General features: G+C 36.3%; 2 protein-coding genes across 4 annotated transcripts in view; one reads left to right on the top strand and one right to left on the bottom strand.

Moving 5' to 3' along the window:
• LOC125676553 (formin-J-like) overlaps nt 1-9,967 on the top strand; it is a 61,642-nt gene extending 51,675 nt beyond the window's left edge. For both annotated transcript variants that reach the window (XM_056154437.1, XM_056154438.1), the window contains 10 exons: nt 2,217-2,381; nt 2,545-2,630; nt 3,253-3,353; nt 3,507-3,577; nt 4,027-4,137; nt 4,306-4,376; nt 4,604-4,724; nt 4,819-4,983; nt 5,089-5,173; nt 5,268-9,967. In XM_056154437.1, the coding sequence (XP_056010412.1) occupies nt 2,217-2,381; nt 2,545-2,630; nt 3,253-3,353; nt 3,507-3,577; nt 4,027-4,137; nt 4,306-4,376; nt 4,604-4,724; nt 4,819-4,983; nt 5,089-5,173; nt 5,268-9,310 (5,019 nt within the window). In that variant the 3' untranslated portion in view covers nt 9,311-9,967. The remainder of the gene's footprint in view (nt 1-2,216; nt 2,382-2,544; nt 2,631-3,252; nt 3,354-3,506; nt 3,578-4,026; nt 4,138-4,305; nt 4,377-4,603; nt 4,725-4,818; nt 4,984-5,088; nt 5,174-5,267) is intronic.
• A 12,088-nt stretch (nt 9,968-22,055) lies between these two features.
• LOC125679296 (uncharacterized) overlaps nt 22,056-24,275 on the bottom strand; it is an 87,048-nt gene continuing 84,828 nt past the window's right edge. For both annotated transcript variants that reach the window (XM_048918408.2, XM_056154440.1), the window contains one exon: nt 22,056-24,275. This exon is cut by the window's right edge and continues 1,488 nt beyond it. The gene's annotated coding sequence lies outside the window, so the exon portion shown is untranslated.

Raw genomic sequence — 24,275 nt, 5'->3', positions numbered from 1 at the left:
GACACATCGGTTCCCCGTCTCTCATACCTATCAACATAAAGACTGCGATATGGTGTCGGTGGCATGTTTTTGTTTTTAGTCATTAACCCCCAATGAAGACTTAGAAATCTTATCTGTAATCACCTGGACTATAAATTACACTCCAATATTTTGGTTCAGGTTTTAGAGTAGCTTTTAAAGAATATCCCATGAAACATGGTATTTAGCAGTCAATGACGTTAGCTGTCTCGTGACTATTTGCTTTTGTTGGTTAATGAATTCATAATCCATGAACGATGTGGGGGGAAAACACTGCTACAAGGAGGAACTCGTGGTTTTTCTCTTTATTTACAAAAGCAAAAGCTGTTGGATACTGCAAACAAACTAAAGTATTTTGAAATAAAGTATTTAATAAAAATCCTCCCAGAGTTTTCTACCCTAAAAATAATTAGACCTACCCATCATATGAAATCATATTTATTAAGTTTATTCGAAATTGGAAGTATTATTACAATCTTTTAATAAAGAGATGGTATTAATTCATGCAGTAATGTACAGACAGGTTAACTCCAAAGAGTAAACTTTAAGTTGGTCAACATAGACGCAACAAACCTCTCCTAAAGTATACTGTATAGATGGTCAGGTAAATATAAACACACGTAATGTCGGATGTACATGTCAGGTAAATATAAACACACGTAATGTCAGATGTACATGTCAGGTAAATATAAACACACGTAATGTCAGATGTACATGTCAGGTAAATATAAACACACGTAATGTCAGATGTACATGTCAGGTAAATATAAACACACGTAATGTCGGATGTACATGTCAGGTAAATATAAACACACTTAATGTCAGATGTACATGTCAGGTAAATATAAACACACGTAATGTCAGATGTACATGTCAGGTAAATATAAACACACGTAATGTCAGATGTACATGTCAGGTAAATATAAACACACGTAATGTCAGATGTACATGTCAGGTAAATATAAACACACCTAATGTCAGATGTACATGTCAGGTAAATATAAACACACGTAATGTCAGATGTACATGTCAGGTAAATATAAACACACCTAATGTCAGATGTACATGTCAGGTAAATATAAACACACCTAATGTCAGATGTACATGTTTATAGCGATCTGCTTCTAAACAATCAGAAACGTCAACAGTAAGCATTAATGTTTCCTGACACCAAACAACAGCTTCTGTAGACCCGTGTAAGAAATTTACACGCACTTGACAATAAGGTTACTAATGAAACAGCGTTATAATGAACACATCAAAATTTCTCATGTTGTTATTTCTCAAGTTGTTTAATGATCGCTTATACGGTATAGCTATTATTAAATATTGTGACAACATTTTAAATCCGATTTGCAAATTTTGCACTCCATTTGCTGTTTATGTCAGTCGCCTTTTGTAGGAATTAGAGCTTACATCACTTAGTATGTCTATAGATCAAATTGTATTGAAACTTTGACGCCCTTATGTGATCCCGAAAGGAAGATTCCTGAACACACTCCTATCTTTCAAAGCCATGGCCTGTGAGAGTTCATAAACCACACCGAAGAGCTTTTCAATCAAAGTTGTAAAATTTCCTATCTCAGTAGCTTAGAAATAAGAATTACAGAGGTTGGTCATTTTGTGTTTGCCTTCTTTCTACAGTATACATGTGTATAAGTGTACTTATGAAAGGTGAAGATAACAAACAGTGATCAATCTCATAACTCCCACAAGCAATATAAAATAGAGAGTTGGGCAAACACAGGTGGGATCAGGTGCCTAGGATGAGTAAGCATCCCTTGTCGACCGGTCACACCATATCTTGATCAGGTAAACGGAGTTTTCCGTAGTCAAAATCAGTGTGCCAAGAACGGTCTAACAATCGGTATAAAACAAGTCAGACAGCATTTGACTCAATGGCAAACTAGATTGTTATAACGACCATAGAATTTACAAAGTGTCGACTTTAAACGAGACTGTTGAAACCCCTGCACCATCAACTTGTTTGTATTAGCTTATCTAAGATTCGGCGCAATTGTTGGTCACGAACACTTCAACCCAGTTACAAATTAACGCAAAGCATAATTCTTGAAAAAAAAATACATATGTATATAAGTGTGTGTGTGTGTGAAAATGCAAGTGGCACATTGGACATTAAAATACAGAAAAGTTAAAAGTTTCGCGTAAATCATTATAAAAAGACTCTTTCTTTGCAGATAAATTTGCTGGAGGGAAAGAGAAGTTTGAACATCAACATCTCCTTGAAACAGTTCCGAATGTCAAACGAGGAAATCATTCATCTTATCCGAGAGGGCCCGAGTGAAAAAATCGGTGCAGAGAAACTCAGAGGTCTAATGAAGATAATGCCTTATTCTGACGAGGTGAAAATTATATTATATTTTATTTGCATATATATTACAGATAATAGTATTAATAACTTGACGTATAAACATTGATAAGAATTAAAACATATATTTGATTGTGAAAATACAAGTCCGATATTTTGAATTCGATTTAATATTGGTCGCTTTGATATTTAAATAGATTGAACTTCTAAGAAGTTTCGAAGGTAATCGAGACAAACTCGGAAGTGCTGAGAAGTTCCTGATGTGCCTTATGGACCTTCCACAGTATGTAAAAACGTCCTTACATTTAGAGCTGAGGCTGTTTATCGTGATATCGATTCTAAGTACTCACAATAAGCATATCGTTATGCGGGTTTAGTAATATATCGATCTGGAAACGTATATTCTTTTGAATTCATTATTTTTGAAAGCATTATAAAAATTAATCACTCGGAGTGAAGATGTCGACTTGATATCGAGACGGTCTGGGGCCTTACAACTTAGACGCGCTCACTTTTAATTATTACTTTTTCACTCATGTTCATTTTCTAAAATTGAGACTTGGATGACAACTGAGCTCGAGATTCTGTTATGTCGTGGATATATGATTCTTTTGAAAAGATTTTTTTTTTTTACAATGCTAAATATCGTAATACGTATCGCATCGAACAGCTGTATTGAGATACCTACCCATACAGATGGAACATGTATTATTGAGACAGCTGTATCGAGATGCGAATAGATACAGATGAAACATATATTATATATATATATATATATATATATATATATATATACACACACACAATTTGATAAATTAGAAAAAATGAAGTAAATATCTTCTTTTCTTAAATGAATTAAAACAGTAAGTGGTGTTTTTTAATAATTCCTTTTCTGTGTCTATTAGCTATAGGATTCGCATCGAAGGTATGCTAATTAAAGAGGAGTTCACCAACGATATGGAATGGATCCGCCCCGCAATAGAAGCTGTAATCCTTGCCGCCAAAGGTACAATTATATCTTCCAAGGGAAAATGAATTGAACTCGGCGTCTTTGGCGTTATATCTTAACATATCTGTAATGGTGATTTACGTTAAGAAATACCATAGTTCATCTTGTTCAACTACTTACAAATATTTCCGATTATTTTTTTAAAAACAGATATTAAAAGGAATACCAATCTTCATGAAGTGCTTTATCTGGTTCTGTTGGCAGGGAATTATTTAAATGCGGTAAGCTGTAACACTAACACTTCAAACGACACTCTCATGGTCAATTCGTCATCCGAAAAAGTTAAGCCCCTCTCTACAAAATGTTTTCCTTTTTTCTTTCGAGAGTTAATCCTATTTCAATAAAATCAAAGTTATGTGGTTATTCTACATAAATGTTGGAAAAATAATTGTCCCATATTTCTGAACAATAGTGTGTGCATTTCAAAACTTTTTATTTGCAAATTCCTTTTAACAATATATTTTTTTAACATTAGAATTGGGAGGAAAGCTCAAATGAAAATTGGCTAAAAGACATTGGTTTTACATTGTTAAGACTTTGAGAGTTGCGTTTTGGGTTTGGAATATCAATAATAAACATTCGCCAGGGGACTTGTTTTTCTCTGGGGGAAAAATATTATTTCAATTAGGATTGGAAACATTCAACAATAGTTTACAATTTGTTGTTGCAGGCTAACTCTAGCATAGGCGATGCTGCTGGATTTAAGCTTTCATCTCTAATCAAACTTACAGACACACGTGCCAACAAACCGAGAATGAATCTCATGCATTACGTTGTCATGGTAATATATAAATACCTGATACTTGCACCACTTTAATAAAAAAATGTTTATCATATTGTGTAATTTCTAAATTTTCTATTCAGGAGAAAATATTTGAATTGTGAATATAATCTAAACAATATTGTATTTATTCTTTTATACTGAAATTGATTTTTCCATTGCTTACAGCAAGCAGAAGAGAAAAATTCCAAATCCTTAAATTTTCAAGATGAAATGAAATACCTAAAGGACGCTTCATTGTAAGTTTACTGCTAAAAACAATGAAAATAATCGATAGTTGGTATTTATTAGATACATATTGTATTTATGTTCGCATTTACTTGGTATTTATTAGATACATATTGTATTTATGTTCACATTTACTTGGTATTTATTAGATACATATTGTATTTATGTTCACATTTACTTGGTATTTATTAGATACATATTGTATTTATGTTCACATTTACTCTTTTATATGTTGTAGAGCCTCGGTGGAAAACATGACCACAGACATCAACAGTCTTGCCAATAAACTAAAACATCTTTCTGACCAAATGAACAATGTCAATCAAGAATTCCGAGATCAGATATCTGATTTCTTACAGGTAAAATGATGAAAACGACTACGATTTTAATAATGCAAACTTTGAATTTTTATTGATGAAATTCTTTTCTATCAATTCCTAATATTTGGTACAGGAGGCAAAATCGGAGATCGATGACTTACAGGAAGATCTGAAAGATATTGAGAATCTACGGTGTGAGTTGGCCGATTTCTTCTGTGAGGATATCAAAACGTTCAAGTTGGAAGAGGCCTTCCGAACTATGCAAACGTTTTGCGAACGATTCAAGAAGGCCATGGAGGTATGATTCATATGTATATCAGATGTTTCTAATCTCTTGTTTGATATTGATTTTCATATAATTTGATAAGTGATATGGTTTCCTTGAATATCATATATAATTTAGGAAAATGGACAAAGGAGGAAAAATGAAGAAAAGGCAGTCTTGCGCGAAAAGCAAAATCAGGACGAGCGCAACAGGAAACATTCCGGTAAGTTTTATTGAACAAAATATTTTCCAATGTCTCTTACTGTACAATGATTTATTTGACTGGGTAAACAGTATTTTTATAATATGATTTTCAGCTGAATCACGGGCCAACCCTGACAATCAAAATCGAGTCAATGCCAACAGTGAGGACGAGTCCATAGTGGACATGCTCCTCGCAGACGTTCGAAGTGGATTTGCTAATCGAAAATTTGGTGATAGTAACTTTTCAGTAACAAAAGTTAAAAAAGTGAACCTTGATGGAAATGACAATGTAACTGACGTAAAACCCAGATTTGTAAGAGGCGGATATGGACGAAGGAGCACGCGCAGTAAAAAGAGACAAGAAGAGGAGGACTTTGCTGACTCAGAAAGTACGTGTAGCAGTCTTGAAGATACGACAGATTACAAAAGATCTGAAGGATTTCCAAATAAAAACGAGTCACTGATGAACATTCTGACACAACCAGAAGACAAACCAAATCAACCTCAATTTGAGCGGTATGGATCTCTACGTCGACGACGCCAGGAACGGAAAGAGAGTCGAAATCTTTTGGAAGTTTTTGATAGGGAACGTGCACCTTCTCCAAATGTGGAAACACCAAAGAATTCTGAAGAAACCAAACGTTCTCTGACCCCCTCTGTTGAAAAATCTGTAATAAGCGAATTTGATACCAGTGATATGCCCTTCAGGCGAACAAAAAGCATGTATGACCGATCCACACGTAGCTCAATGAAAACTTCCAATGAGTCCAAGGACACTGAGGATGTTGCTGAAAGACTCAAGAGAAAATATGTGAAAAAAGATTCCACTCCCACACCTGAGACACAAAGCAGCAATACATCGAGTTTATCAAAAGAGGAGACTACAGAAGAACACCGTACTCGATGGAGAAGTGGGATCACACCATTGGAGGGAAACCGAAACCTTCCGATTATTGACGAAAAATCGAGATTAGAAACTCCAACGAGAGAATTGGAAAAGGCATCCCAACAAGAAGCACCCGAAGAATCTGAAAACGCTGTAGAACGAACCCGCACTCAAATGGCTCGACGACTTAGTAAGAGAAATACTATGGATCCTTCAGAAATAAAACATCTTCTCGAATTAGCCGATAAGAACGGTAATATCAACAAAGTTGCCAAAACATCCGATGATAGTTCAAAAGTTTCTGTTTCTGTAAAAACACAGTTAAATCGACGTTGGAAAAGTGACTTGGACAGAAAAGATATTGATCAAGTACTTAAAGCTATTGAAGATTCGGAATCAAAGAAAAACGCGATAGAAAATGCAACATCCACTCCCCAAACCTCAATGCTGGCAGAATTGACCCCAGAGTCAAAACCTGAAGGATCAAACACAGGTGGAGAGAGTGATGCACTGAAAGCAAAGCGTAAAATTAGAAAACAGCGGTCAAATTTATCTCTGGATGATGTTAAACAAGCACTGCATTCTAATAAAATAGAGGTGAATAATATAAAAAATTCACAAACTGCAGGAGAAACTCCTCAAATAGAAAACATTAAACCAAATCCATTGCCTCCCGATGTACCTCCTCGCCGATCAAGACCAAACAGTGAAGCTTCAGAAGAAAACAAAATAGAATGTGAGAAGAAATCAAAGAGAGAGTCCTCAAATTTAAGCAAAGCAGCTAAAATGGCAGCAAATCGTAAATTTCGTAGTAAACGTTTTGGAGATAAAGATCGATCATCTGATGGACGCTGGAAAAGTGACGTACAAAAGGACACTATTGATGAGGCTCTAAAAGAACACGGTATGAGCAGATCTAAATCGTATGACGAATCTGTCGCTCGCAAAGCTGTCAGCGAGAAGAAAGAATTTTCACTCGTTAACCTCCAGATAGTGAATGGTGAGAAGATAAAATTCCGAAGAAGTGTTGGGAGACTTGACTCTGAGAGTAAACGAGGAGCCAAATATTTCCCAAGCAGTGACAGTGAAACTGATAATATTCCTGATGGAACATCTTCCCCAAGAAGACCGTCCAGCTCCAAAAGTGACAGTCCCAAGAGTTCTAGTCGATTGTCAATTAAATCTACCAGCACATCAACAGAAACTCTTAGATGCGACACGCCATATAGCGAAGCGGACGCCTCCTCTCCGGAACAAAAACGCAGAAATTCCTCTTTGCAAGAAGAGTCTGTGGACAACTCAATGACAGACGCATTGGTTCTCCAACAGCGATCAAAAAGAGCAGCTTTGACGTCAGATGATGGTATTGGGACAGCATCACAATCAGAAAAACTTAAAATTCAAGTACCGGTGGATGAATTCGACGTTTCACCGATGGCTATGATGTCAGTGTGGAAACAAAAACGTTCCACGCAACGCAAAAGTGACAATCTTTCTGATCAAGAAAATCCTATTTCACCTCGATTTACGAAAACAAACGATTCATTCACTTACGAGTCCAACACCCTTAGTAGCCCTCGTTCTCATTCAGGATTACCTATCGTTCATAAATCTGAAGGCAGTGGAGATTCTATGTCAATCAGGAACGACATCGGATCGCGATGTAGTTACGCTAGTAGTAGTGACAGTGCTCGTGACGAAGGGTTTGAGACCATGTCCGGTACTGTGTCGCAGCGCACGTCACTTAGTAGTACGCTTGAATCGGAATTAACCCCCACGCTTCCTCGAAAATTGTTAAATATGAAGGCTGCGAAAAGTGTTTCTCATGAGGATGTGAACGTACCACCTAAACGGGAAATAATAAAATCAACTGTACAAAAGCAGTCGGAACTTGATGCCCGTAAACAGAGGACCGAGTCCTGGACAGAATCTGTGGTCGCTACAACAACAAATTTAAACAAGGAGTCCCCTCTTGACTCCTCTATAAATTATTCAACTCTATCACCAGACAGCGGGCACGGCACATCGAAGGAAGACGTCTGGAGCGAGAATGTTGGCCTTGAAAACACAGTGAGGTGTAAATCGCCTTCGAGTCCTCGTTCCTCAACAAAAATGGCGCCTTTAGCTACTCCTGAGAATGTCCAAAACTTGTCCAAGACAAAGGAACTTCCCAGTTACATGCGTGGAACAGCAAGTAGCTCTACTAGAGGCCGTCCGAATTCTTCTGGGTCAGACTCAAATAGAAACAAATCTCCAAGAAAAAGCACAACAAATTTAAATAAATCTCGAACCAGTGAATCAAATACAAGTATAGCATCATCTGTAAGTGGTGTATCAGAAAGTGGCGCGCATGCAAAGTCGAGTCCAAAAAGAAAAGTTTCCTCTAATGTCAGTCAACCAAATTCGCGTTCTACAACGCCTCATCCACTATCTCGTCCGACGACGCCAGCAAACGGAGCTTCAAGGTCTACATCTACAGCACATCATACCTCCCCATCAAAAACAGCGTCAAGCGTAACGACACGCCTCACTGCTTCCTCTTCGCCTAGCAAAGGATTTTCCCGAACTCAGTCACTACGTCTACCAAAATCATCAAGACCATCTTTTGGAGGTTCTTCTACAGACTCCGCGAAAACAACAAACACTACTAAAGCCCCCAGACGGTCATTTATGTCTCCGACTGCATCATCTCAAGCCCGAAAAGAAATCAATCCTCCGCCAATTCCACCTCTAAGAACTGTTTCATCCACAAATAATAAACCAGCTATTAAACCCGTTTCCGTTGTAACATCTGTTAAACCAAGTGAAAAGAGCTTCGACTCAAAACAAAAATTTACTAAAACTACATCTGCTACCAAAGCTCCAAATATACCACCATCTCCTGTAGTTGATATTGCCAGGTCTGTAAACGTAACGAAATCCTCAACGGCTTCTCCGCTTAGAAGACATGGAAGCCTTAAACTACAAAACCGATCAGCTGATAAACTTGTATACCACGAAGATTCCATTCCTAAACCAGAAACGTTAAAGGCAGAAAACAAAACAAAATCATTTATTAATAGAATAAGTGGAAGCAAGGTCAAACCGGAATCACATGTAAAGTCTCCAAAATCAGACTCTCGTGGCAGTCTTTCAACCGTTGTAGAACAAAAAGGTGAAGAATCAATAACAACGAACAGCAAGGGGTCTATCATCAAACGAATCGTCAGCAAATCATCTCCTAAGAAACTGGCCGAGAAGGCGTCTGATAAAAATGCAACGAAAAAATGAGAACACGGAGACTGGACCCGACTTTTTATAAATAAAACTGTGATAGGTTGTCTCTACGACCGTTGAGTGCCAAAGTAACCGTGAACATCCCCAAGTGTTCGCAGTGAGCCGCTGGCCAGAGCGCATGTGTAGTGTCGTACTTCCGGTGTGTAAAAGAGAAAGTACTTTGGCTGGACTGGACCAAAAACAAAGAAACAATAGTGCTACAAAACTTTTGAACACATATTAAGACAATGTAATCGTTGATATTATAATAGTCGCTACAACTCATTGTAACTAGAAGAAAACGTATTTCGCAAAAAAGTTGTAGGATTGTACAAAGTAGGCAATTTGACTATTCAATGCAAAGGGAACAAGGAGGCTGAAAAAGTCTCAATGTGCATTTAACATGATATTTATTTCCATTTGTGAAGTTCAACCTGACAAATGGGACCAGTACTGTGCTTTCATAGTGACACAGATTCCCATAGACAATCCACATCCGTGTATCAGTTTTACCCGTTCTCTAAATTTCACCGTGTACTAGTGGATATTTTTGTTATGTATGTAAACTTATATTAATTCTTTTTGTCAAAATAATACTACACATACATCAACCATTATTGTTGGCTTTTTGTTACATAATGTTATTATCAATAAAAACCTTTACAAAATGACGAGATCTTGTTTAGGAAGAGGTTCTTTTTGTTACTGTGCAGGATACGAGATCTTGTTTAGGAAGAGGTTCTTTTTGTTACTGTGCAGGATACGAGATCTTGTTTAGGAAGAGGTTCTTTTTGTGCAGGATCAAGAGGAGCAAGATAACAGACACAAACTCTTGTCCAAAACCCAACTTTGAGGAGTCGGGTGGGTGTTTAAGAGCAGAATGTAGGAGATACCGTAAGCCAGATTCAATATTGAAAGTTTCTCAGGCGCTCTTGAGGGGGGGGGGGGGGGGGGTAAAACATGGGGCGTGTGTTAAGATTCTGTCATAAGAATAGTGAGAGGGGGCTTTTGTATTTTGAATATCAGCGCATTAAGGTGTCATGTAGCGATAACAACACCTGTTTGAAGATGAATTCTGTCAAGGGTCTGGTCTACGAAGGCCGCGTAAACAGATTGTATATTTACGAGGAAGAAAATCTCTTGTGTCATTGCATTTGATAAGAAGCCAAAAACGGGCCATGAATGTGTTTTTGTGTTAGATGTCTCAAGTCTTTTATATGATAATTCACCTTCTATGCAGCTATGGTTGTGATTTTTCCTAGTCATCGTGCATCAATAGTGGATCACTAAATTATCATTCGGGAAAGTGGTAGTTAATCTTACAAATAATGAATTTCCTCAAAATTCGAAGGTTTCAGAAACAATTTAGATTTTTATCCTTTTTGAATATAAACACAATGGGGGTGTTGATTCCATCTCGATGTCGAGGAAAAGGTGGATGTTTTCTAAAATAAAAAATCCCTTTATGGTTAAAGATATTTAGATATCACCCACATAGATATTGAGAATCAAATCTCTAAATAGCGAAAAAGTACACTCAAATTTTTAAGTAGTTTTAATGACTTGTATGAAATGCAGTAATCGGATTTAATGTTGATGCAAAGAATGGTATGTATCACAATTACATGTCTTGCGGTACAGAATGTCTGAACCCCTGATTTGCTTTTTATTAAATGTTCCTTTTGTAACAATGACCTACATTTTTGCAGTTACTTCCCTTACACCGGAAGTTGGGGGCGCTCTTACGATTGCGGTCCTAACCTTCACATAAATATACGTTACCAAATTCTTTATTATGCTACGTTTTAGCAGGTTGTAATATATCTATGACAAAAACAAGGTTTAATTTCTTCGATTTTATCCCAAAAAAAAACCCAACAACATTTTAAGATATGCACTTCGTCAAATTGTAGAGAGGGGGTGTTATAGGCGTATTTGACGTATATTTCTGTCCAAATTATTCAATTAATACCGAGGATTTCAGTAGTAAATGTTTTAAAAACAACAGACACCTAGAATTAAAAGCACAATGAAAGCATGTTATACTATCAGGTACGTAGTATCTTTATAAGGGGGTGGGGGGAGTTGACTTCATATTGATTGATTGTTTCTTGTTTAACGTCTCACTCGAGAATATTTCACTCATATGGAGACGTCATCAAGACTGGTGAAGGGCTTCAAATTTAGGTCTATGCTCGGCGCTTACGGCCATTGAGCAGTGAGGGTTCATTAGCGTGCCATACCTACTGTACCGTTTTTAAGGTCATCTCCAAGGACCCTTGACATTCACACCTGATGCCGAGCGTTTGGCGACGGAACTATCACTACCTGTTTTAACGACTTAGGTCTGTCGCGGCAGGGATTCAAACCCCGGCTTTCAGCATGCGGGACGAACGCTCTAACCTCTCGGTCACCAGCTAGTGTGTATGCTGCACATATCCATAAAACTATATAGAAATGACCCCCCCAAATAATAAACATTTATTAACTACATGTAAATACCGATTATATCGATCATTGATCGATACAGTTCTTCTGATTATGACCGATTATCGATTATGAAATTTTTCGATTTTTTAACACTAGTAATTAGTGAGAAAATATTTTGTTCAGTTATACTATTTTTAAGCCATAATTACACTTCATTCTTAGAAAAATTCCTTAACTGGAAATTGATTGCAATCAAAAATTGTAAATTTCCTATTTATTCCTCATATGACACCGTCAACTGAGGACGCAATGTGCTGCGCGCCATCTGTAATCAGGGGGAAATAACTCGCATGGCATTGTGAAAAATGTAGACCAATGTAAGTATCTTCGCATTCAAAATTTTGTTTCTTTTCAACAATCTAAAATTTAATTTGAAATAAGCATAAAATGACTCCAGCATAATATCCAATAGCCATCTGATAAAATATTTTATTAAGCAATGTCAATAAACTCTAAAGTATGGTCATTTACGTGCGTCAATATTGCGAATAAATTTGATGATTTACACACAAGGCTGGACTCGTTTATTTATTTAGGAAATTTTAATGGATTGATAAGAAATTGATTTGTTGTTTAAAACAACAGGCATCAGCATTGGTTCTTTTAAAATTTCATAGCATAAATACAATCAACACAAGCATCCACTTTATTGTTTGTATCAAGTGTTCTAAAGATGTTATCAAATTTCACAACACCTTCTAGTCTTGGTGGTGACGCAGGCTTTAATGTTGGTGTAAATTGACACAAGGTGAACAACCCATCGATGGTTTGGATGCTGTTACATGTATCGCCCTATCGATGGTTTAAATGATGCCATCACTCTATCAATGTTATATTTTCCGCGTTAAATAAAGAGGCGGATAAAATGTCTAAGTCGTGTTGCAAGATGTCTCAACGGTGACACCGTGCAACATATTAGCGAGCGTTGCTCCAATGATTACACAATTCGCAGTTGTGTTAAGTAGGACCCTAGAAATATGTCAGGAAAAAAACGTTAATAAACAGATCAATTTGTGACAAATTCTGTAAACACAACCCTTTTATACAAAAACAATATGTATATATCATTAAGTGCATATTGACCTCTTATACATTTTTCACCAGACCGACAGTCTCTACATCAACTCTGTATCACGTGATCAAAAAACAAGATAAAAACGTATCGTGTATGTATAAATCGTTGAATTGGCACGATATCCAGATATCAATGCAAGTTGAAGTTAATACCGAGCGAAGCTCGGACGGGCTGAAGGCCCGTCCGCGAAGCAAGGCTCGAAAGGTAACACGTATGTAAAAGAAAAAAGTCAAAATCAGCAAAAGAAAAAGAGATAATCTCTATATACGTTCACTGAAATTTTCGTGATCCATATGGGCGCCTCCATTTATTTTTTTCATTACCTGCTTCAACAGTTATTCGTGTTTTATTTTGAATGCCAATAATAGAAGACTCTGACGTGCAATTCGTAATTTAAACACTCAGTTTGTTCAAAGTGAATAGTATAATTATCATTGTAACAGGTTTTAGCAAATAATTACATATAAAACCGTAATACGACTAAATAGATGAACGAGTTCATGAGTTTCTTTGAATAAGTATATACGATAAAATTACGGTTACTTTTTTACCATTTTGAATTTATTGGTTAATTTTGCTTAGTTATATAACAGCCTTTTTCATTGCATACGGAATGCATTATTGTTGTTTATAATTGTTTGCTTTGAAAAAGAGAAAAAAGTCGAGGCTAAATGTGACGTCACAATGCACAGTTTACGTCGCCTTGCGTTTTATTTCCCGCGTTCAGTGAATAGGCGGATCCTGTAAAACTGTTGTCCCCATATAAACCCCTTTAATATTGAAATGTTACTGGGTTTTTAGCGCAAGGAAAATTTCATTAAAAATATATATTTTTAAATGAATCATAATCTACCGTACTTAACGGAATTATGATTACCACTTGGGACTCTCCAATGGCCATTACATGCTTCGCTCGGTCCAACGGTCACACCGTATACATATTACCGAGCGAAGCAAGGCTCTAAAGGTAACACGTATGTAAAAGAAAAAAGTCAAAATCAGCAAAAGAAAAAGAGATAATCTCTATATACGTTCACTGAAATTTTCGTGATCCATATGGGCGCCGCCATTTATTTTTTCATTACCTGCTTCAACAGTTATTCGTGTTTTATTTTGAATGCCAATAATAGAAGACTCTGACGTGCAATTCGTAATTTAAACACTCAGTTTGTTCAAAGTGAATAGTATAATTATCATTGTAACAGGTTTTAGCAAATAAATACATATAAAACCGTAATACGACTAAATAGATGAACGAGTTCATGAGTTTCTTTGAATAAGAATATACGATAAAATTACCGTTACTTTTTTACCATTTTGAATTTATTGGTTAATTTTGTTTAGTTTTAACGGCCTTTCTTATTGCATACGGAATGTATTATTGTTGTTTATAATTGTTTGCTTTGATAAAGAGAAAAAAGTCGAGGCTAAATGTGACGTCACAAGGCACAGTTTACGTCGCCTTGTGTTTTATTTCCCGCGTTCAATGAATAGGCGGATCCTGTAAAACTGTTGTCCCCATATAAACCCTTTTAATATTGAGATGTTACTGGGTCACTGAGTTTAGCGCAAGGAAAATTTCATTCAAAATATATATTTTTAAATTATCTCATAATCTACCGTACTTAACGGAATTATGATTACCACTTGGGACACTCGGACAATGACCATTACATGCTTCGCTCGGTCCAACGGTCACACCGTATACATATTATAACTTCAAAGCATATTAGTTTCTTAATTTGAAAAGTGCTGAGAGCAAGTTTATTGTGACTTGTAACATGTCTAATTTTTGCATTGAATATGCAAGATGCGGCGATTTTTGCACATACGAAGTTCAATCTAGCCTGAAAAACATATTTTCTGTTGAAGCCAGAACTTGCTCCCCTAACTTTCCTTTGGCACTAAAGTTCACATGTCACATAAATCAAACATCTTTCACTTAAAAACCTCGGGGTGTCGTGCCAATGATGAAATTTTTATGTACGGAAACCCTGTTTATGCAAATGAGTCCATTGTGAAAGTAACTATACGTGTAGATTAGGGGCGATATCAAGATCACAATATAATATGGATATTACTTTAGCATGTATGCTATATAAAGAAGAAATTGAAACTTTTTCAATATCAAAGAAAATTAATATAACCCATTTGACAGAAACTTTTACGCGGTTGCAGTTTATTGTTTGACAGCGGTGGTAAATAACGAAACAATATTTTGACATTTCCAACCACAAAAGGACTGTAGATATGTACGTCATGACCTTCGTCATGACGTATTTTTCATTATGACGTCGTGCAATATGCCAGTGCGGTAAAGTATATTTATGTACAGCACTGGTATTAAAAATGTTATGGGGAAAGCCTTAACTCAACCGCGTTAAGTCTATCGGGGTCCAAACCTAGCTCAAACCGTGATCACACTCGATCCTGAAAGACATCGCGATCACAATCGTATCCTATCGTAACATAGCGCATCGGTTCGTGATTAACGTATCGTATTTGTAACGTATACGAACGCATCTGCATGTACACGATCGTCTCAAATCAGGGACCCGGATCGCGATGATCATACGATGATCACGATCCGGGTTCCTGATTTAGGACGATCATGTACGTGCAGATACGTTTGTATACGTTACGATACGTTAATCACGAACCAATGCGCTATGTTACGATAGGATACGATTGTGATAGCGATATCTTTCACGATCAGGATTGACTCTTTGAGCTACAATTGGACCCCGACGGGTATATATACAACTGACTAACCAGTGAACAATACAACCTTCAACCACTGAAAATGGCAGAAGTTGAAGTTGGTGACAACGTGGCATTTGCAGCATTAGTGTATGCTTATAACTATCGTGACAGATCTTGAGACATCGCAACATAGCATGGTGTTTACCTTGTAAAAGATTGACCAGGATCATCACGATTTGGGAGCACTATAAGATGCGATATGTTGCGCTCTGTTACGATGCAATACCATCTGATGCGATTATAACGACTGAAAATTAATCGTGTTGATTGTAGGCCTAGAAAAAAATTTGACAGTCAAAAAATTTCTACGATCAACACAATTGTCACCACTGACGCCAAGATTAGGCAATATTTGATACGGTCACCAAGATTAGGCAATATTTGATACGGTCACCAAGATTAAGGCCATGATTTCAATCGTGCCCAGTGGCGTAGCTTCCAATGAGGCAACCGAGGCAGCTGCCTCGGTAAAAAAAAACACCTTTTACGTTGTTAAAATGTCGACAGCTTCTGGGGGGCGCAGATCCCCAGACCCCCTGCTTCGGTAATATTCGAACCCAAGCTACGCCAATGGTGCCGCGAATCGTGCTAGTGGGAACCTACCGGTAGCATTACCGCATCAAAGCGGAACAAATCGTATAAGAACGTATTAACTTGTATCAACCTGAAATTCCAGAAAACTTCCGCGATCAATCGTGGTTTTTGTAACGGATCGCATGGCAGTACAAACGACTTCATAAAGGCTATCACTGAAAATGAAATAAGGGATCGCTAGATTGATAACTGATATGGTAACGACCGCTCTATAAATACTCGGCAGTTCATAGTTGACACATTAATTACAGTATCATTGTTAATTAGAGCTGTTCATTTTCATACAACTTCAGTTGCATAGCATAACTATGGATTCCTTTCATCTTCCCAGCAAGGGCAATTCGATAAAAGAATAGGCAAAAACAGACTGTTGTTGTCAATGATGAAAACTACAAATGACACAATCATCGCAGGTGGTAAAGGTAAAGCACTAGTAGTCTATAGTTTTACATGTAATGAAATCCAGTCAAAGAGATTCGCTGCAGAAGCGAAGGCCCCCTTTAAGATATTTACGCCGTAATTTACAAGATATATAAACATTCGCTTTAACAAAATATTAGAATTGGAGATGAATCGGCATGGATATTGGTGAGCATTTGTTTTTACTCTGGCCCACCATGGTCTGCATTGCACCGCATTGTAAAACTGCCATAAAATCCGCGGGGGTCTGCCATTAAATATTCATATATGTATTGTTGGAGCATTTGAATTTTCCTTCGCCCAAAAATGTCTTTGTAGTAGTTAATCAATCAATCTATCTATAACTTAAACAACATCCTGTAACAAGATAGAATTACTTCAATAATTTTATCATCCTTTTCAAAACGAAAACTATACAAATGTGTGTGTGTGTGTGTGTGTGTGTGCGTGTGTCAAACTTGTATGATCTCTTAAATTTACGTTATATAACTGTATCTCACGACCGTGTGACAGCGTGGAATTCGATTTTGACTTGCTTTGTAGATGGTCGAGCGATAGCGAGCTGGTCAGACGCTGCTAATAGGTTTGGTTCCTACGGGTAGAGGCGGAAGTGAGTAACCAAAGAAATTAAGGTGGCTCATTACACCTCAATTTTATTCAATGGCTCGTTAAAATACCTCTTATGATGTATGATTTTACCATCGAAAAAGTAATACAAGCTCTCAATTATCTTATATGATTTTATCTGGAATGATAAAAATAATGTTTTGTTTGCATATGAGAGATGTTAAAATCCAAAATTTGTTTATGATTTGATGCCTGATATGAATATCTTATAAAACATGCATAAAAGACTCGGGTAGACGTTCTGATATATATATATAAAATAGAGGTTTTAAAAAACATTTTCACTATATGGCCATACCCTAGGGCCACAACCCCTTGACCCAGTAGCCATGAATTCAAAAATTTAGGTAGAGAGATTCATGGACATCATAATCATGAATTTAGTTTTTCTCAAATATATATGGAAATAGAGAAGGTTTTCTAAGACCCAATACATTTTCAGGATATGGCAATATTGACCGCGTCTTAGGGCTTCAACCCCTGACCCAGGAACCATGAATTTCACAATTAAAGTAGAGAGCTTCATGGACATCTTAATCATGCATTTAGTTTTTCTCAAATATATATTGGAGTAGAGAAGATTTTCAAAGATTTAATACATGTTAACAATATGGCCAAATTGGCCCCGTCCTAGGGCATCAATCCCTGACCCAGGGGTCATGAATTTAACAATTTTGATAGAGGGTTTCACGGACATCAAACCATGCATTTAATTTTTGTCCCAAATGTGTGGAGAAAGAGAAGATTTTTGAAAATATGGCCTTTTTAAAAGCATATTTGACCCTGTACATGAAGCCCTGAGAGCGGTAAGGTAATAAATGTCACCATTTATATTCCTCTTATCCTAAAGATAATGTATGTTATAATCTAAAATCATAATGATACCAAAAATTTTATCAATTGGCATCGTAGTTTTCAAGAAGTTAAAAATATAAAATTGTTAACGGACGACAACGCACGAAGACCAACGGCAATAGGTCACCTGAGTGACTCAGGTGACCTGAAAAACCAGATGCAGGTGATAATTTAATATAAATATGGGAAGTTGACGATGGAGAAACTGAAGTCGGAAGTTCCATTTGTCATAAAGTCGAGTTAAATATATATTCAATAAATTTTTAAAGTATGAAGCAAATGTGGGAGACTCTGTAGAGTCTTTTATTTTGAGTTCACTGGGATATATCGAATCGATATATGAATGAATATAGTTATTGTTAATTGATAATACGTCGTCGTTATATCTAATGGTTGAACCGAAGGCCAAAGCTACAAGTTATAGTAACCACAATACTTAGTTAGTACATGCATATTCAACACAGCCTGTATTGAATCAAAACAGAACACCCAGTAGGTGCAGATGTATGTGTACAATCGATAAAGATTCAATGTTTTAAGATAAATTCAGGTTTTCCAATTTTTCTATTTCCCGAGTCATCAGAATAGGAAACAACGATAAAGAGAAAGTGTGTCAAGGACTACTATAATGGTGTGTTCTGCATTCAAGCACTGGGTGAGAATTAACAGCAAGAACCATGGGCTTCCATGCGCACCGATTTTTGATTCGCGAGCCAACAAATTCTAGGTATGATCCTATTAATTTTCGCTGAAGTACACCCAAACATTGGGTGTATGCCCCATTACTGAATGAGAGAGAGAGAGAGAGAGAGAGAGAGAGAGCACTCCAGGTACACATTAACTAATAAGAACAATGCCAAGAACGCCAAAAATGTTGATTACTTTATTTTCAGTCGACTGCAATAACAGCTTCTCTTTCAGTAAATGACCATATAAATCAAACGACAATGAAGAGACCATGGCATACACATAAATCAGTAACAAATGCACCTGGTTTATCAAAGAAAACTTCAGATATTAAATCTAGCGACGAAGGTGATATTCTCACGTGATGTCTCTTAATAAAATCATCATCAAGATGTACTGCAGTTCAGGAGAAATATGAAATTTCTTTTCTTTTTTATATATATAGCTAATAGCTTAATTGTTTCAAAGAATTGATCTCGGACAGTCAGTTGCTAATTGTAATGCAAAGAATTGATCTCGGACAGAGTCAGCCGCTAATTGTAATACAAAGAATTGATCTCGGACAGAGTCAGCTGCTAATTGTAATACAAAGAATTGATCTCGGACAGAGTCAGCTGCTAATTGTAATACAAAGAATTGATCTCGGACAGAGTCAGCCGCTAATTGTAATACAAAGAAAATCAAAGTACGGATAGGCGGAGGAATATTTGTTTGTACAAAATTATACTTCAAATTGACCTTTGATTATGCGACATGGAAATCATTTAATTTTACATGTTGCACGCTTTTTCATGGTTGTAAAATTATTGGAATATCGTATTCAACGAAAAAAGAAGGTACTTCCTACTTTCTATTGGAATGTTGGGGATTCCTCTGGATGCTTCGTATTTATATATAGATTAGGGAACCCTGAAAAGAAAAACTTAACAATTCTATCAATCTATATAAATTTACTAAACAACAAGATGTGTTTGTGAAACACAAATGCCCCTGATAATGGCCAATTCTGAAGATGGCCAAGGTCACAAGGACAAATATCTTGGTACCAGTAGAAAGATCTTGTCACAAGGAATGCTCATGTACAATATGAAAGCTCTAATATTTACCATTTAGAAGTTATGACCAATGTAAAAAAAATAAATAAAAGTAGGTCAAATGTCAAGGTCAAAAGGTTTAGTACCAACGGAAAGGTCTTGTCACAAGGAACACTCATGTGAAATATCAAAGCTCTACCACTTTCTGTTCAAAAGTTATAAGCAAGGTTAAAATTTTCAAAAAGTAGATCAAACTCCAAGGTCAAAGGGACAAAACAGTTGGTACCCACGGAAAGGTCTTGTCATAAGGAATACTCATGTGAAATATTATAGCTCTATCTCTTACTGTTCAAAAGTTATTAGCAAGTTTAAAGTTTCAGACAGAACAAAAACAATATGCCCCCCCAATCTTCGATCTTGGGGGCATAAAAACAAACAAATATCAAATATAAATAATAATTGATTATGCAAAATGAAATAAACATGGCTATTTGAGGACACCCCCCCCCCCCCCCCCCCATATAACACACGTCTGCTTATGCAATTCCAGGCTGAGAGTTAAATGTATTCAACCGGGGATGACAATAGTCCAGTTTGCACCTTGCGACAACTTCCTTCATGTCACGAACCCAAATACCAGGCCTCATAGACTATGGTTTCTAACTCCGTCATAATATGTTTATGAGTGGGCACTGAAACGAGGCTTCCGTACTACAAAAAAGCCTTAGAAATTCACTATACCTGGCATCCCACATCATGATTATGCACGTGTCTCACGCTTTCCGTTAGTACCGACATTGAACTTTGCACTTAATTCCAGTTCCACTCAACAAAATTCCAGTAATTTTCTCTCGACAGAACTTATCTCTAACTCATCCTTTCAAAACTGCATTCTTCAGACCACAAGAAACCCGTTTGCTCAACAGTAAACAACAGTTCATTGAAGTCGTCATTAGGCCTAACGGATTTAGGTTGTTTTTTCAAAGTTGTCTATTCACAAATTACTACGCCCATCTCGAAATGACAGAATGTAGTCCAAGAATAATTCGTTAATTCAACTCAAATAATCTAATGTTTTATCATTTAAACTCAATGTTTTAAAATATCAAATGATAAGAAATGAATTTATTATTTTTTCGTTGGAATGAGGTATTTCACGAAACTTTTGCATCATGCAGGCTTTCAAGTGACATTTTGCTAAAAAAAGGGCCACTTTTAGGGCAAAATTATCAGAAAACGAGATGTTTGTAAAACACATATGCCCCCATGGTGCAAAATTGAAAAGGGTTATACACACATCATTTAATTGAGAGTAGTATCATCAATTCAAAATATTGAGCAGACAATATCTTCCTATGTCAAGAGTGGATTGACCATGTGACCTCAAAATCAATAGGTGTCATCTTCTCCTGATGATGTACCAGTGTACCAAGTTTGATGTCTGACAAGCAAAGAGTTCTCAAGATACTGAACAGACAGTATATTCCTATGTCCAGTTTGACCTTGTGACCTCAAATTCAATAGGAGTCATCTTCTCCTGAAGATGTACCAGTGTACCAAGTTCGATGTCCGTCAAGCAAAGGGTTCTCAAGATATTGAGTGGTCAATATATTCCTATGTCCAGTTTGACCCTTGACCTCAAAATCAATAGGGGTCATCTACTCCTTAAGATGTGCCAGGTCTGATGTCTGTCAAGCAAAGGGTTCTCAAGATATTGAGCGGAGAGTATATTCCTATGTCCAGAGTAGATTGACCCTTGACCTTTCGACCTGAAAAACAATAGGGGTCCTCTTCTTTTCATAACCAACCCACATATAAAATATCATTACGATCAAGTCAATGGTTCTCAACATTTTGAGCGGTCAACATGTGGTCTACCAACCGACCGACAGGTGCAAACCAATATGCCACTCTTCTTTGAAGGGGGGCATAATAAGGGCCTTTTTAAAAAGGATTTTTAAGGGCTTTTTAGACAAAAATAAGGGTTAAATTTACAAATCAATAGGAAAGAAAAAATGTTTTACTCACCATTTGCAAGAGCAATAATACAAAAACTAATTGCCCACTCAGAAGATCATACCAATGGTCATCAACAGCCATATTCGGCATTCAGCACAAACCATGTTATAATTCAGGTGGACTCCCATTGCTCACAATCAATGCCGAATATAGCTGATATAATAACGTTTTATACCTTCGACTCAATTTTAGAAAATTGGTTTTTAATAAATTTTATTACATCTTTCTCCTAATACATGTATATGTTATGTAATAAATAATAATTAAGGGATCAATCTTAGTAAAACAGCCCTTCTGTTCAACCCAACTTCTCCATTGAATCAATATTCTTTACAGATGGTCACTCCTCATACTTGAAACATTTTAGACACTTCTGAGAAATAATGTATCAACAGCATTTTATTTTAATGGTAAAGCTACATTGTTCCAATCCAAACACAACAATAGGCCTTAATGATCACCTGAATACTGGTATGTGCATTTTATTTTTACTATTATAAATCATTGTGCCCCCCCCCCCCCCCCCCCCCCCCCAAGAGGGAGGGGCATGATTTTAACAAACTTGAACATGCACAATGTCAAGAAGCTTTTATGTAAATGTAAACTTTCTGGGGCAGTGATTCTTTAGAAAACTTTAATGATTTTCTCTATACATTTGTATGTAAATTTTTGATTCCCTATTGGCCCCACCCTACCCCTGGGGTCATGATTATGTCAGTGAGCTTTCTTGTAAATTTGTACCTTCCAGGCCCAGTGGTTCTCGAGAAGATTTTTAAATGACCCCACCCTATTTTTGCAATTATCTCCCCTTTGAAGTGTGCATGGTCCTTCATTTGAACAAACTTGAAAGCCCTTTACCCAAGGATTCTTTTTGCCAAGTTTGGCTGCAATTAGCCCAGTAGTTCTGGAGAAGTAAAAAAAGTGAAAAGTTTACAGACAGACGGGTGGACAACAGGCCATCAGAAAAGTTCATTTGAGCTTTCAGTTCAGGCGAGCTAAAAATGTTTACGACAACAATGATAGGCAACAGACTAATTTTAATCAGTAAAGCTCATAATAATGCAAAATTAAAAAATTCTTGTATACTTGCATATAATTTGATCCATGTATAAGTTGGTGACTGTTTTTCAGAGAAATTTGACATCTTTCAAGTAGGACAAAATTTTTGATCAGATTGTGAACTCAATACCAATTTTCCAGCAAGAGTTGTTTTGTAATTCTTTGTTGAATCTATGTTTTGAATGTTGATCTTGATGTTTATTACAAATGACCTCACATTAAATACATTCAATAAATCAGAAAATAATTTTCAGAGTTTATCTTCTCTTTCCGTCATAGTAATGGCCTACATTTTTCACAATGCTGTCAAATTTTTCTTCTTCAAATTTACGTGCCACGAATTTTCAGGCAATATTATGATGCTGCGTGCCTGATTGTATCACGTGCTTTCATTGTGCTTTTAATTTTAGGTGTCTTGTTGTTTTTTAAACAGATTACTTCTGAAATTCTGGGTATCAATTGCATTATAACTTAGACAAATAAACGCCAAATAGGCATTTAACACATTATAACATAAATTGATATGTTGGGAAAAATATATCAAATATCGACACATTTCTCAAAATATTATTTGAAACACAGGTAAAACATGAAAGTATTGATTTGAAATTGTCAACTGATTCTTGAAAAAAGTTGGACCGACTTATAAATGGGTCAGTGGCAATTCCCTCAAAATAACCTAAAAACTATACAACCGACTTATAGGCGAGTATATACGGTACTTACTGTACTTTAATGTCAATAAATAATGATTATCGATATCATGTGCCTCTTTAATTAATGTGTTGGACAGTGATGATACTGTATCTGTGTAATGGCATGGGACTCTTTCTTTCTTTTCTTTTTTTAAAACATATTCACACTGCAAATTTTAATAGTTGTGAAAATCAAGTGCATTGCTTCCGCACATTGATGCAGGAAATACAGAATAAACAATGAAAATTACAAATCATTTTCCCCGAAATGCTTGCATAAAAAATAATGTATATTGACTGCTAGCATATATAAATTTGTAAAATGATGAATTAAATCTATTTTCATTAATAAAATTACAGTGTTAAGTATTCAAAATCTAGTTAAACTATCATTCTTGTTGATTTGTTACTGATTAAACCAACATTTATGCTTTGAAAATACCATAAAATGTCGCAAGTTGTGCAGCAAGAAAATATTTCCGGTAGCAGTCACACAGACTTTCAGAGTCAAAATTTCGATCCCCAAAAACCAACCTATAAGATAGGGGTGGAATGATACACAGAACTTATGATACGATAGGTACAGTGTATCATAAGTTTGTAACAATACCATACATATATATCTACATATCATAACAAATCATAATAATGTAACAAAATGA

Source organism: Ostrea edulis, chromosome 2 (genome assembly GCF_947568905.1).
Source record: "Ostrea edulis chromosome 2, xbOstEdul1.1, whole genome shotgun sequence".
NCBI lineage: Eukaryota > Metazoa > Mollusca > Bivalvia > Ostreida > Ostreidae > Ostrea > Ostrea edulis.
Note: the sequence above shows the minus strand (reverse complement) of the source record. Positions and strands in the feature narration are given on the sequence as shown.